The sequence below is a fragment of the Silurus meridionalis genome, chromosome 14 (genome assembly GCF_014805685.1).
Source record: "Silurus meridionalis isolate SWU-2019-XX chromosome 14, ASM1480568v1, whole genome shotgun sequence".
In the NCBI taxonomy this organism is placed as follows: domain Eukaryota; kingdom Metazoa; phylum Chordata; class Actinopteri; order Siluriformes; family Siluridae; genus Silurus; species Silurus meridionalis.
This window is the reverse complement of record NC_060897.1, coordinates 23,692,512-23,703,813: the sequence shown is the minus strand read 5'-3', so window position 1 is coordinate 23,703,813 and position 11,302 is coordinate 23,692,512. Positions and strand designations below refer to the sequence as shown.

The window sequence follows — 11,302 nt, the reverse complement described above, 5'->3', positions numbered from 1 at the left end:
AGAGTACCTTAAAGTGTGCTGGTGTTTATAAATGTAGTATATAAATGTAATCTAATATCTGATTGATTAGACAGTATGTTTTTGTTGTTACATCAGAACAAGTCCACAAAGCTACGTGAAGTTTAGCCCAGTCTTCGTTGTATGTTGTAATAATATATAAATAAATTAATGAACTAAAATCCATTCATGCAGGAAATATTCGCAGTGTAAAATAGCACTTAATAGCAGTTTTATTATTATTATTATTATTATTATTATTATTATTATTATTATTGTTGTTATTATAAAAGGGGGTTTCTTTCCTTGCGTTTTCTATGTTTTCTTCACCAAATGTCACCATTGTGTCCACTTGTCCCTCATTTTTTCTTTCTAATCACTTTTAGATTTAGGGTCCAGAGTGACTTACAGCTGAGCAGCTCTGGGGTTAAGGGCCTTTGCTCAGGGGCCCAGAAGTGGCAGTTTAAACTACCACCTTCCCTAATCCTGCTGTGTGGATTTAAGTTCCACCTCTGTCTTGTTTTAATCTGCGTGCTCTTTTACGTTATGGTGTCCATTGTTTGTGTCTCCAGTCATATCCACGTGTAACTCCTTGTTTTTTTTAGTCTTTTGCTGTGCTGTTTTAGATTTTAGGAGTTTTTCTTTCCACTCTTTTTAGTTCCCCAGGAACTAAACCAGGAACTCTCGGAGATGATCTTCTCTCAGAGACATGGAGACAGAGGGACAGAAGATCTTTCACCACGGAACAGAAACGAAAGTAATTACACTGACGTCACTGCACTGACTCAGTTTCGGTTCTGTGTCGGTTCATCTGGATCACTCGGAGCAGGATCTGTAGATATTTTCAGAGACACTTTTGAGAATTCGGATTTTATTTAAAAAAAAAAAAACCCCACACAAATATCTTTGTTACACCTTCACTAAATCTAAACAGCAATTTGACAGCGTGGGAGGAGAACCGATTCTCAGTGATTCGAATCCCCTGACTCACTTTAAGGAGTCGCTTGGAGAGAAACTGAGGATTATTTTCCAGCTGTAATGTTGCAGCCGTTCAGCAGAGAAGAAGTCAAAGCGTCGTCTTTCTGCTGAATATCTTCTGATTACTTATTATTATTATCTTTATTTGTCGCTTCCTTATTAAGTCTGTAGCCAGAGATCTGTTTAAGACTGAAAGTGAAGCTCGAGCGCGTCAGTTGTTGTTGTTGTTGTGACTCCATTAAACCCTGAAGGAGGAAACTGAGTTCCACCGCAGTTACTGTCAGAGCATAAAAACATCTCAGAAGCGTCCACAACCTGACCAGGATTCTATACAGCACAGGGGAGAAGAGAGGAGGAGAAGAGGAAGAAGAGATTCATGTTTGATTTGAAGTTGAGGAAGAAGTGAAACAGAAAGCGTCTGATGGCTTCCAAAATCAAGTTAGTAAATTTTATATTTTATAAAGCAGGAGATGAATTTATGAAGCTCCATCTCAAGCAGATCAGATCATACCAACAGCTGTAAATGTACTGATCACATGGGTTCGGTTCTGTACTGCACATGTTCACATCAGGAATTTCTCCTACATTCATGTGAACCTGATTCAGATCTGCTCTTTTGTGTCTTGTAGATGTTAATGTTGGATTGTTGTGTTGTATTTTTTAGTGTTGTGTATAAATAAGAGCCGCTGAAAGATCAATTCCTCATTTAAAAAAACTGATTAGAGGCTCAGGAGCTTTTGTTTGGGTGGAGAAACATTACAGGTTCAGGTGTGGTCCAGAAGTTCTGCATGACTCCTTCACTCTGTGTTAGATATACTTACAGCAATTTATTTCCTTATCCATCATCTAAACTTTACCTTCATGATCACTGCTGAACTTTATTTCAACTTGGTTTTAAAAATGTGATGTCAGCATTAATCTTTATAATTGAAGGTCAGTATTTTAATAATAATAAGTGAAAATGCAACACCTGGCATCCCTGTATTTATGGGTGTGCAGTGTTCACGTGTAAAAGGTGTTTAAACACTGTGTTTTTCACCACAGAGAGAAACTACAGGAGCAGCTGCGAGAGTACATCTTACAATCTCTGAAATACACTGAAACACTGAAGGAGTTTTGTGATGGAGAGTCCAAATGGACCTTACAGAGAGAGACCGAGCTCGAGATGATGAGAGACATCAAGGATCGGGCCGATCAGATCACTCTGAAGTTTGACCATGTTCAGAAGTCTGAAGACAAAGCCAAGGCTTTTGGTGAGTACACATGGAGCAGCCTGACCCAGTTTACAGCAGATACCAAGAGGCAGGAGCTGGAGAAGGAGTTAGGAGAAGTTCTGAAGAACACTCTAGAAGGCCTGGAGAAACTCCACTGCTTCCTGGATGCAGTGGAGAAGTTAGCAGTCACCTCACTGTTCGTCTTCATGGGTGAGAGCTTCATGCCAACCGGAGTGAGTTCCATGTCCGTGCGTTTGGTGATCTCCACAGCCAGGATTGTGTCTCCACTCCTCATCCACTTCAAGAGAGACGCAGGAGCTTTCTTTCTGCCGAGTCTCAGCAACGTGGACGTCCTGGCCCTCCAGCTGGACAAATACATCCGCATCACTCAGCAGATCTGTGAAAAGATGGAGAAAAAGTATTGATTTCTTTATTCTGATGAAGCTGTAATGTGCTGCATGTATTAAGTTTAACGGAGAAACTGTTGTTCCTCTTTGCAGATCCAGGAGCATTTCAGGTTCTCGAGGTTTTCATGAGTAAGTGTCATCAAGAAAAGTTTTCTTCTCCTTTTCCTTCATTTTATAAATTTACATTTGAACTTTATGGCCATTTTTCTACCTGAAACTGTTTCCTTCTGCGTATAAAGTCGTGCAGATAAGAATCTCTTGGTAAGGAAGGTCTGGATGGTGAAGGTGTGCACTCAGACCTCATGGATCTGATTAAACACATCGCTTCAGAATCCACGCTTTTCTCACGTCTGAATCTTAAGCAGCAATTAAAAGGTTAATTCTCGATCCGTGGGGGTGGTGAGGTTTTATTATTCGAGGTTTTAGGAAAGAGTCGTGTGATCAAAGCAGGCGTGGAGGAGAACAAAGGAACCATGTGGTGAGACCAGGAAGTGCTTCAGAGGTCATTAGAACATTATAAACAGTGCACACACATAGTGCAGGATTTAATGGAGTAATATGATGAAAATTAGGGAATTCGATCTTCATGTGTATCAGGACACAGCAGTCCTGCTACCACAGGGTTTATTAATATTAACACACTTCACACATCTCATGATACAGTGGTTCTTCACATTAACACCTGAACCTGGTGCAGATACTCCTTTAACCCTGAGCACTTTGCAGTCTGTCTGGAAGTGTAGGATTTGTTGCAGGAGACTGGATCAGAGGCCTGTAGTGGGTCATGTTCTACCAGCGCTTCTGTAGATCTGTGAAGGTCTAAATCCTGACTGAACAACATGATGAATGTGATTTTTAGAAGTAACTGCTGAACTAAATTCTGATGAAAGATCTAATTTAAGAGACAAAACAAATATAATTGTAGGTTTTTCAGAAGTCTTAGTTTTTGAGATCAGTTTCTCTGCTTGGAGGGAGTTAAAGTGCACATACTGATACTGTCACGTGTCAGGAGCTACCTGAGTCAGGAGCTACCTGAGGAAATCACACGTGGTTTAGATGTTTTAGATAACATCTATGTTACAGATGGAAAACTGGAAAATCCTCCCTGAAGATTCATTTGAACATGAGCGAGGAGTCTCTGCAGAAATTACATGACCATTTACTTCAGCTGACCAAACTCAGGTAAAGCATTTCATTTCTTTCTTTCTTATTATTTGGAGAGAAAACTGACCAGATTGTTCTTCTTTATTAATAATTGATTTTTGAAATGAAATAAAATGTTCTTCACAGGATGGATGAATCGTTCAGGCTGACTTTCCTATTCGACATGAAAGCACAGGACTTCATGTTTATATTCAGCACACAGCACAACAGAATGCTGGACTTCCTGTCTGAATTAGAAGAAGCTGCAGTTCAGCTGGACAAGATGAAGAAGGGCTCCAACATCTCCACTGTAGCTGGAAGTTCAGTGGGTATTGCAGGAGGTGTTTTGTCCATCGTAGGTTTAGCTCTCGCTCCAGTCACTGCAGGAGCATCTCTGGCCCTCACACTCACAGGTGTTGGTCTCGGAGTCACCAGTGGTGTTAATGGTATTGTCACAGGCATCACTGAAATGGCAGTCAACAAACATCATGGACAAAATGCCAACAACATCTTCATCAGGTTTATGGAAGATGTGCAGAAGATCCTCGACTGTATAGAAGAAGCGGCCAGCAGGTACGGGTCTGTACCAGGTGGTGATGGGGTTTCTAACGACCTTAAAGATGAGAAACAGGCTACTAAGGGTGCAGCAGGAGGCAATGGTATTGATGACCTCGTGGATGGAGCTTTGCCTGCAAAACCTATTGGACCTGATGACGTGGTTGGAGCCGCAGTTAATGTGGGTCTTCAGGAGGCTAAAGCAGTTCGGAACATTCCCCAGCTTGCTGCAGATCTTCCTGACATTGGGCAAATGGCTAAAGGAGCTCCCCTGGCCCTTTCGAAGTCAGCCAGGGCCGGCTTAATCGGGTTAAATGTCCTCTTTATTGGTCTGGATGTTCTGTTTATCTGCAAAGACGGCATGAGTCTGGCCAAAGGAAGCAAAAATGAAGTGGCTCAGATCATTCGGTCCAGATCAGTTCTGTGGCGCTCGGAAGTGGAGGCATGGCAGAAGATCCATGACCATCTATGTGAAGCAATGCCAAGTTTTTACAAGAATCAGGAGGTTCTAGAGCAGCCTTTCCGTCCTTAAGATCGACCCGAACACACACAGGAAGGCGGCTGGTGAACTGGTTCTGTTGGGTTTGGTTTGGATCGTAACAGTTCACAGGAACAGAGACGTTTTTTTCTACAACTCATTCTGGGGTGGGGCTCATTTTGTGATGTCATTAAATGCACACTAAAGCTTTGGATCATCTCAGATAATAGTTTATTTCCACTGTTTGATCAGATTCAATCTTCATGTTGTTTAACAGGAAAAAGATGTAAATATCTAATCATGAATGATTTCATTGAGATTTTTATGATGAGTCACGGCGTGCTGATTAACATTTAACATCATTTATAAAATCAATACTGCTTTTTTTTATATTTCTTCTGTTTCGATGCTGATTGTGTGTTTATTTCTGAGCGTTGTGGTGCGTATCAGCTTCTACAGACCAGGGAAATAATCACACAGGAAACTGGTGTGTTGTGGTTTTCTCCAGTGAACAACTGAAACTTGATCATTTCATAACTCTAAAGTTCTGTCACTGTAATAAAGAATCTTCATTCACGTGTGTGTGTGTGTGTGTTTGTGAAGTGCATGTGAAGGAGTACATGAGTCTCTGTGGTTGCACATCTCCGTCTTCTCCTGTTTCTTCTACTGAGCCTTTCAGACCCGAGTCAACCACGTTCTGTCTCGCCCAGTCACTGACATCTCCTGAGGTTTTGGACCCTTTGCCTCCTCTCTTGTTCTTCTCTCATTTCCTGCTGCTCCTCTGTCTCCCTGTACCACTCGAGCACTTGGTCACTGAGGAGCATGGTTTCTCCATCAGTTAACGCCATCTTCTGGATCTTGGACAACAGTTCTGCTACCTGGTCCTCTCCTCTCTTGGGTCTACCATGGAGCGCATGGTACCACCCACCACACTTCTCTACCAGCTTATACAGCTCACTGTTCATCTCCACTTCGTCCTTCAGGGTGGAGTCACGGAGACGCTTGGTGTCGATCACAGTGAACAGGACCATGGTGTATCTCCAGGCTTTTGGTCCAAACAGATCTACATGTTCTTCCAAAACATGGCGCTCCCTTGCAGAGAAGGAGAACGACAGAGGAACCACCAGCAGCAGCGCGTGGGCACCTGGGTGGCACAGGGTCATCCCTGAGATCATCTCCTTCCTAATAGTGGCAGGAGATGCTGAGGCACCGCTCAGGTTAAACCAATCCCAGCCTGGTGTATCTACCACCACTACATGCCTTCCCCTCACCACACCTTCTCCACGCACGCTTGTCCTGGTCCTCACTCCAACCTGGTCGAAGGCCATGGTGCCCAGGATGGCATTTCCAGCTGCACTCTTCCCGGCTTCTCTCTCACCAATCAGGACCAGGTGTATGGGACCATCTGCAGGAATAGAGTCAGAAAATGTCTGCTTTCACTACGTAAGTACAGAAAATGAGTTCAGAAGAACCTGCACACTGAGCAGAAACGGGTTTCAACTGCAGAAACAGAATTCAGTGATATTCAGCCACTGATTTATACAGCACAGGGTCATGTGACACCAAGGTCATGTGACAGCAGATAAATAGAATCTACAAGGTCATGATTAATAATAAACAAAAGATAAACAGAGTTTTATCAGATATTTCACAACAAGACTTTTGTATTTTTACTGAATTTAAATTTTTAAAGGGAAACTTTTAGTAAACTACCTGCTGTGTTCTTCATCCAGCACGTGTTTTAGATCTTGTAGGGTTTTGTTTTATGTAAAAGATCTCATGGTGTGTATGATGGATGAACCCCAGTGCTCACAGGTTTGACTGTAAGTTGAAGTTCTGGATGTTTTTATACTGATAATGATAATGTTTAGAACATGATCCTGTAATGTCGCAGGTGTTTTGTTAATATTCATGATTATTAGATTAACACGTGAAACGCACGTGAAAGTGCCGCTAACATGCTGTTTCTCCTGCTAACACTGTCCATGTGTCTGTTTATGATCGTGTGTATAATATCTTCTGTACAGGTTCTTCAGCTCCATCATGACACAGTGCTTTATAGATTTCTTTATGAATATTAATGTTTCATTTCATTTTTTACTTTTGTTTATTCACGTGTTGCATGAAAAACCTTTGATCCAGATTGTGTGTGTGTGTGTGTGTGTGTGTGTGTGGTTGTGTGGTGACACCATTACAAGGCATTTAGTGGGAAGACCACAACAAAAACCCATGAGAACACTGTATGAGTGTGTGTTTAGTTTAAACACTGTGCTGGTATTTAAAGAGAAATGTAAAGCATGTGGAACACTGGCACACACACACACACACACACACACACACACACACACACACATATATAAACAGTATAAATGTAAAACAATGTGGAGGTGTAATTGTGTAATGAAATGGATTTAGCACCCCAGTGTTGATGATTTTTTTATAACAGCATGTTCTGAAACCTTTTGTTCCTCACTGCACAGCAATTGGGAAATAAATACAAGAGTATTGACATTTACATTTGTATCGTGAAGCATCGTTTTAAAATATTTGCATCAGTTAAAACGATGTATTTATATATACTGATTAGTGCATGTGCTACACTTTATTATTTAGCAAGTGACCAATACTAATATTATATATGTAGGTTTATTTCTTCCTGCCTGAACGTCTGGGTTTATTTCATCTTCTTTCTCTTTTGCACTACAGAAGTACTGTAGAAATACAGAAATCCTAACCGCTAATCCTAATCCTAACCCCTAATCCTAATCCTAACCCCTAATCCTAACCCTAACCCCTAATCCTAACCCCTAATCCTAACCCTAACCCCTAATCCTAATCCTAACCCCTAATCCTAACCCCTAACCCCTAATCCTAACCCCTAATCCTAATCCTAACCCCTAATCCTAACCCCTAATCCTAATCCTAACCCATAATCCTAACAGTAATCCTAACCCTAACCCCTAACCCCTAATCCTAACCCTAATCTTAATCCTAACCCCTAATCCTAATCTTAATCCCAACCCCTAATCCTAACCCCTAATCCTAATCCTAACCCCTTTTCCTAACCCTAATCCTAACCCCTGACCCTTGACATTGCATTGACATGTGAATCACATGTGAATCAGTTTTGGAGATGCTCATCACTACTTCACATTACACACATCATATTTTGGAACTTTGCTGAAACAGTTCAGTTCTTGTTCTTATTTACAGTATAATCAGTTGTTCTCTTCCTTCACCAGATCAACAATTCCACATGCTTTGTTTCACGTCTTATTAACGTCCCTGTGAAGGAGCTGCTGCTACAGAACTGATTATAAATACAGCAGTTATTGTGTAAATGGAGGTTAAAAGTGTATACTGACCATGAAGGTGTGATCCTCCTGGCTTTTCCATCACCTTCAGCGTCGTCGCACCTCCTGCCTTTCTGATCAAAAGATTTCAAAAACTTTACAAATCTAAACTCTAAATCTCATTTACACATTAAACATTTAAACATTAAACCCTTTAACTGAAAATAAATCAAGTCAAGTGAAGTCTTTCCCTCTGGTCCGTCAGCAGATCTGAAAGGCAGTGTGACTGAGAGTAAACCCAGAGTTAGTGATTAACCTGCACACACACACACACACACACACACACACACACACACACACACACACACACACACACACACACACAGCAGTATAACAGAATGAAAATGTCGGTTATGAGCATTAAAATTGTACTTTTATATATTTTCATTGTTTTGGTAAATATTTACCTCCATATAAAACAAATACTGAAACTCAGAAGAGCATGTGTTAGATTCTGATTATTTTATTATCTGCACTCTTCCTCTTCTCCGTGATCACAGTGCCAAAGTCCACCTGCACAGATTCACACCCCTGCTTCAGCTCACCTCGGGGTTTAAACAGTTCTCCAGCACCAGCAGTTCTCCAGCTCCAGCAGCTCTTTAGCCCCAGCAGTTCTTCAGCACCAGCAGCTCTCCAGCACCAGCAGTTCTCCAGCACCAGCAGCTCTTTAGCCCCAGCAGTTCTCCAGCAGGTAGAATGGAACACATCAGTGAGTATCTCTGTAAATATAAAGGTCTTGTTTTCACCACTGGGATGACCACCGCCGAACACATGGATTCTCTTCAGAGCTTCCGGATACGAGACAGCGATATCTTTTTGGTGACGTATCCAAAGTCAGGTGAGAGCTAATCATTCTGAGAAAGCTGATATGGATCATGAAGGTGATCGCTGTTGAAGCACCAGTGTGTTTTAAAGTGTACGGTTACAGTGGAAGTTCTTTCACAGGAACGATATGGACTCAGAACATTATCACGTTAATCTGCGAGTCAGATCTCCAACACAACAGCGACGTTTCCAACAATCTGAAGAAAATGCCATGGCTGGAGTTTCCTGAAGGTCACGCTGATTATTCCTCACGGCCGTCCCCTCGTCTCTTCACATCTCACCTCCCACCCAGACTCATGCCCCCCGAGCTGAAGGGCAAAAAGGCTAAAGTAACAAACACCAGCATTCAACCTCTTTCATATAAAACCACACTTTACTTTACTCTGGTATTTAACAGAGATTACAGATTATTTCTTTTTCATCATTTATTTAAAACATAATTTCAGTTTGAAATAAATTAAATCTTTTAAATCTACTGTACATTAAGTTTGATTGGAGTTTATTAAATATTATATTTTATTAAATGATAATGAATTTATTACTTTATTAAATATTTAGATTAAATAAAAGATATATTTTTGCTGATGTTTCTGCAGTTCTATAAAAAAATACATTTCTATCTCTAATTTACGTTTACAGATCATTTGGGTTTTAAAGAGCGAGTAGTTAAAGGTCCATGGAGAGAAGATCACTTTCCTGAGGTTCTTCACTTGTTTATTGGTTCTTATATTCCTGCAGGGTTTATGATGTGGAACAGGTCTCAGGTTCCAAAGGAACCAGTGAAGAACCATTAACATGTCTGTATGTTTTATTTGTTGTAAGAAACTGGTTCATATCTGCTCTTGTCTGTGTTTAAACATCAGATTGTGTATGTGAGGAGGAACCCTAAGGACAACGTGGTATCTTATTTCCACTTCTGCCATGCCTGGACTACGCTGGAGACTCCTAAGAGCTTTGAGGAGTTTCTGCAGCAGTATCTGGCTGGAGATGGTGAGGCTGAAGGACTGAATGTTCTTCTGTATGCCTTGCTCAGGTTCTACCCATATGAGACCAGATAATCCATGGTGGTGTTCTGTCTCTTGGACCACACTAGAACTCTGAGGAACTGGTGTAATCGTGTTCCATCAGAAGATCCATATGAGCTCACTGAGTGCATTAGATAGTAAACAGAGGGAGGAGGAACGTGTGTGTTGTAGGTCAGGAGGATTGTGATGGTGTGATTGTTGCTGTAATGTGTGTTGACTGCAGTTGCTGGATCTTCATGGTTTGATCATGTGCGAGAGTGGTACACACACCGACACCAGTACGACATCCTGTTCCTCACGTATGAGCACATGATCCTGGTAAAGCTCCAGCACATGGTTTGGTTTATTATAACAATAAAGAAACAAAACCACGTTCTAAATGAGTCTAATGTGAGTTTGGCGTCTGGTGTCTCCTGCGTGTCTCAGGATCTCAGGTCTGCTGTGGAAAAGATCAGCAAGTTCTTGGGTCGAGATCTGAGTGAAGCTGCTCTGTGTGACATTGTGGAGAAAACAACCTTCAAGAACATGAAGAAGGACCCAAAAGCAAACTATGAGTTTCTTCCTGAAGATCTGTTACAGAAAGGCCAGTTCATGCGCAAAGGTCAGAGTTCACACACCATGTGCAATACCACGCACAATAATGGCCTCCATGGAAAGTGTTTTATGTGTAAATGATTTGAACCAGAGTTTCGAGATCACTCCACCAGACATGTTCAGGACATGATTATGAGGTGATTATGAGCAGGTCAGAGAAGGTCTTCAGTTATTTTTGTTGAAAGTGAAGAGAATCATGCAGCAGGTTCAGGGCAGGGTGCCATTACTTAAACACTGGATTTAGATTAGATTTTTCTTTAAGAGCACTTTGTGCACTATGTTTGGAATGTTTCAGGGATGTTTGGAGACTGGAAGAACACCTTCACTGTGGCCCAGAATGAGATGTTTGATCAGATCTATCAGGAGAAGATGAAGGATCTGCCTTTTACATTCACATGGGAATAAAAAGATGTAGAACTGATCCTAATGATAATCATGTGTTTCTGATCACAGATATGATGAGTGGCATTAAAGAATATTAATCATTTAATCCTGTGTTCATGTCCATCATTTGACTGTGCTGAAGATCTCAATCGCTCTACTTTTCTCCTGTTTTAATGGAATCCAGAACAAATTCACTTCACGCTCATGTGGAGAAATAAAACACAGAACTAATCCCCTCCAATCAGACCATCAGGTATGATGAATTTTATTTTCTTCTTCTGCAATACATTGATGGAAGTTCTTCATCAGTGAAGCAGAGTAGAAATCAAACCGCACACAATTCAAACAA

General features: G+C 41.2%; 3 protein-coding genes across 7 annotated transcripts; 2 read left to right on the top strand and 1 right to left on the bottom strand.

The window, feature by feature from the left end:
- The first annotated feature begins 804 nt into the window (after positions 1-804).
- Positions 805-5,348, top strand: apol (apolipoprotein L). The gene is made up of 5 exons (XM_046866049.1): positions 805-1,413; positions 2,020-2,607; positions 2,690-2,725; positions 3,680-3,778; positions 3,887-5,348. Exons 1-5 carry the CDS (start codon positions 1,397-1,399, stop codon positions 4,824-4,826), a joined length of 1,680 nt encoding a protein of 559 aa, XP_046722005.1. The 5' UTR covers positions 805-1,396; the 3' UTR covers positions 4,827-5,348.
- Positions 4,974-8,785, bottom strand: LOC124396768 (GTPase IMAP family member 8). 5 transcript variants are annotated; one of them, XM_046866053.1, is made up of 3 exons: positions 8,671-8,785; positions 8,138-8,381; positions 4,974-6,177 (listed from the first exon to the last, which is right to left on the bottom strand). In XM_046866053.1, exons 2-3 carry the CDS (start codon positions 8,166-8,168, stop codon positions 5,483-5,485), a joined length of 726 nt encoding a protein of 241 aa, XP_046722009.1. In that variant the 5' UTR covers positions 8,169-8,381; positions 8,671-8,785; the 3' UTR covers positions 4,974-5,482. The 5 variants fall into 5 exon arrangements, with proteins under 5 accessions (XP_046722009.1, XP_046722010.1, XP_046722011.1 ...); XM_046866054.1 differs by having other exon boundaries at positions 8,138-8,199; positions 8,671-8,782; XM_046866055.1 differs by having other exon boundaries at positions 8,138-8,195; positions 8,671-8,734.
- On the top strand, positions 8,784-11,059 carry sult3st1 (sulfotransferase family 3, cytosolic sulfotransferase 1). Its single transcript, XM_046866050.1, has 6 exons — positions 8,784-8,963; positions 9,071-9,279; positions 9,814-9,940; positions 10,199-10,293; positions 10,402-10,576; positions 10,865-11,059. The coding sequence occupies exons 1-6, from the start codon at positions 8,822-8,824 to the stop codon at positions 10,972-10,974; spliced, it is 858 nt and encodes a 285-aa protein (XP_046722006.1). The 5' UTR covers positions 8,784-8,821; the 3' UTR covers positions 10,975-11,059.
- Positions 11,060-11,302: the final 243 nt, after the last annotated feature.

What these genes read in the sequence shown, in the direction of transcription:
- LOC124396768 (XM_046866053.1), bottom strand. Translation starts at nt 8,168, where the DNA reads ATGGAAAAGCCAGGAGGATCACACCTTCATG. An exon ending in AGGAGGATCACACCTTCATG is followed by an intron (nt 6,178 to 8,137) that starts GTCAGTATACAC and finishes CTATTCCTGCAG; the next exon opens with ATGGTCCCATACACCTGGTC.
- sult3st1 (XM_046866050.1), top strand. Translation starts at nt 8,822, where the DNA reads ATGGAACACATCAGTGAGTATCTCTGTAAATATAAAGGTCTTGTTTTC. An exon ending in TGAAGGGCAAAAAGGCTAAA is followed by an intron (nt 9,280 to 9,813) that starts GTAACAAACACC and finishes TTTAAACATCAG; the next exon opens with ATTGTGTATGTGAGGAGGAA. An exon ending in CGTATGAGCACATGATCCTG is followed by an intron (nt 10,294 to 10,401) that starts GTAAAGCTCCAG and finishes TGCGTGTCTCAG; the next exon opens with GATCTCAGGTCTGCTGTGGA.
- apol (XM_046866049.1), top strand. An exon ending in TGTGAAAAGATGGAGAAAAA is followed by an intron (nt 2,608 to 2,689) that starts GTATTGATTTCT and finishes TCCTCTTTGCAG; the next exon opens with ATCCAGGAGCATTTCAGGTT. An exon ending in GGTTCTCGAGGTTTTCATGA is followed by an intron (nt 2,726 to 3,679) that starts GTAAGTGTCATC and finishes TCTATGTTACAG; the next exon opens with ATGGAAAACTGGAAAATCCT.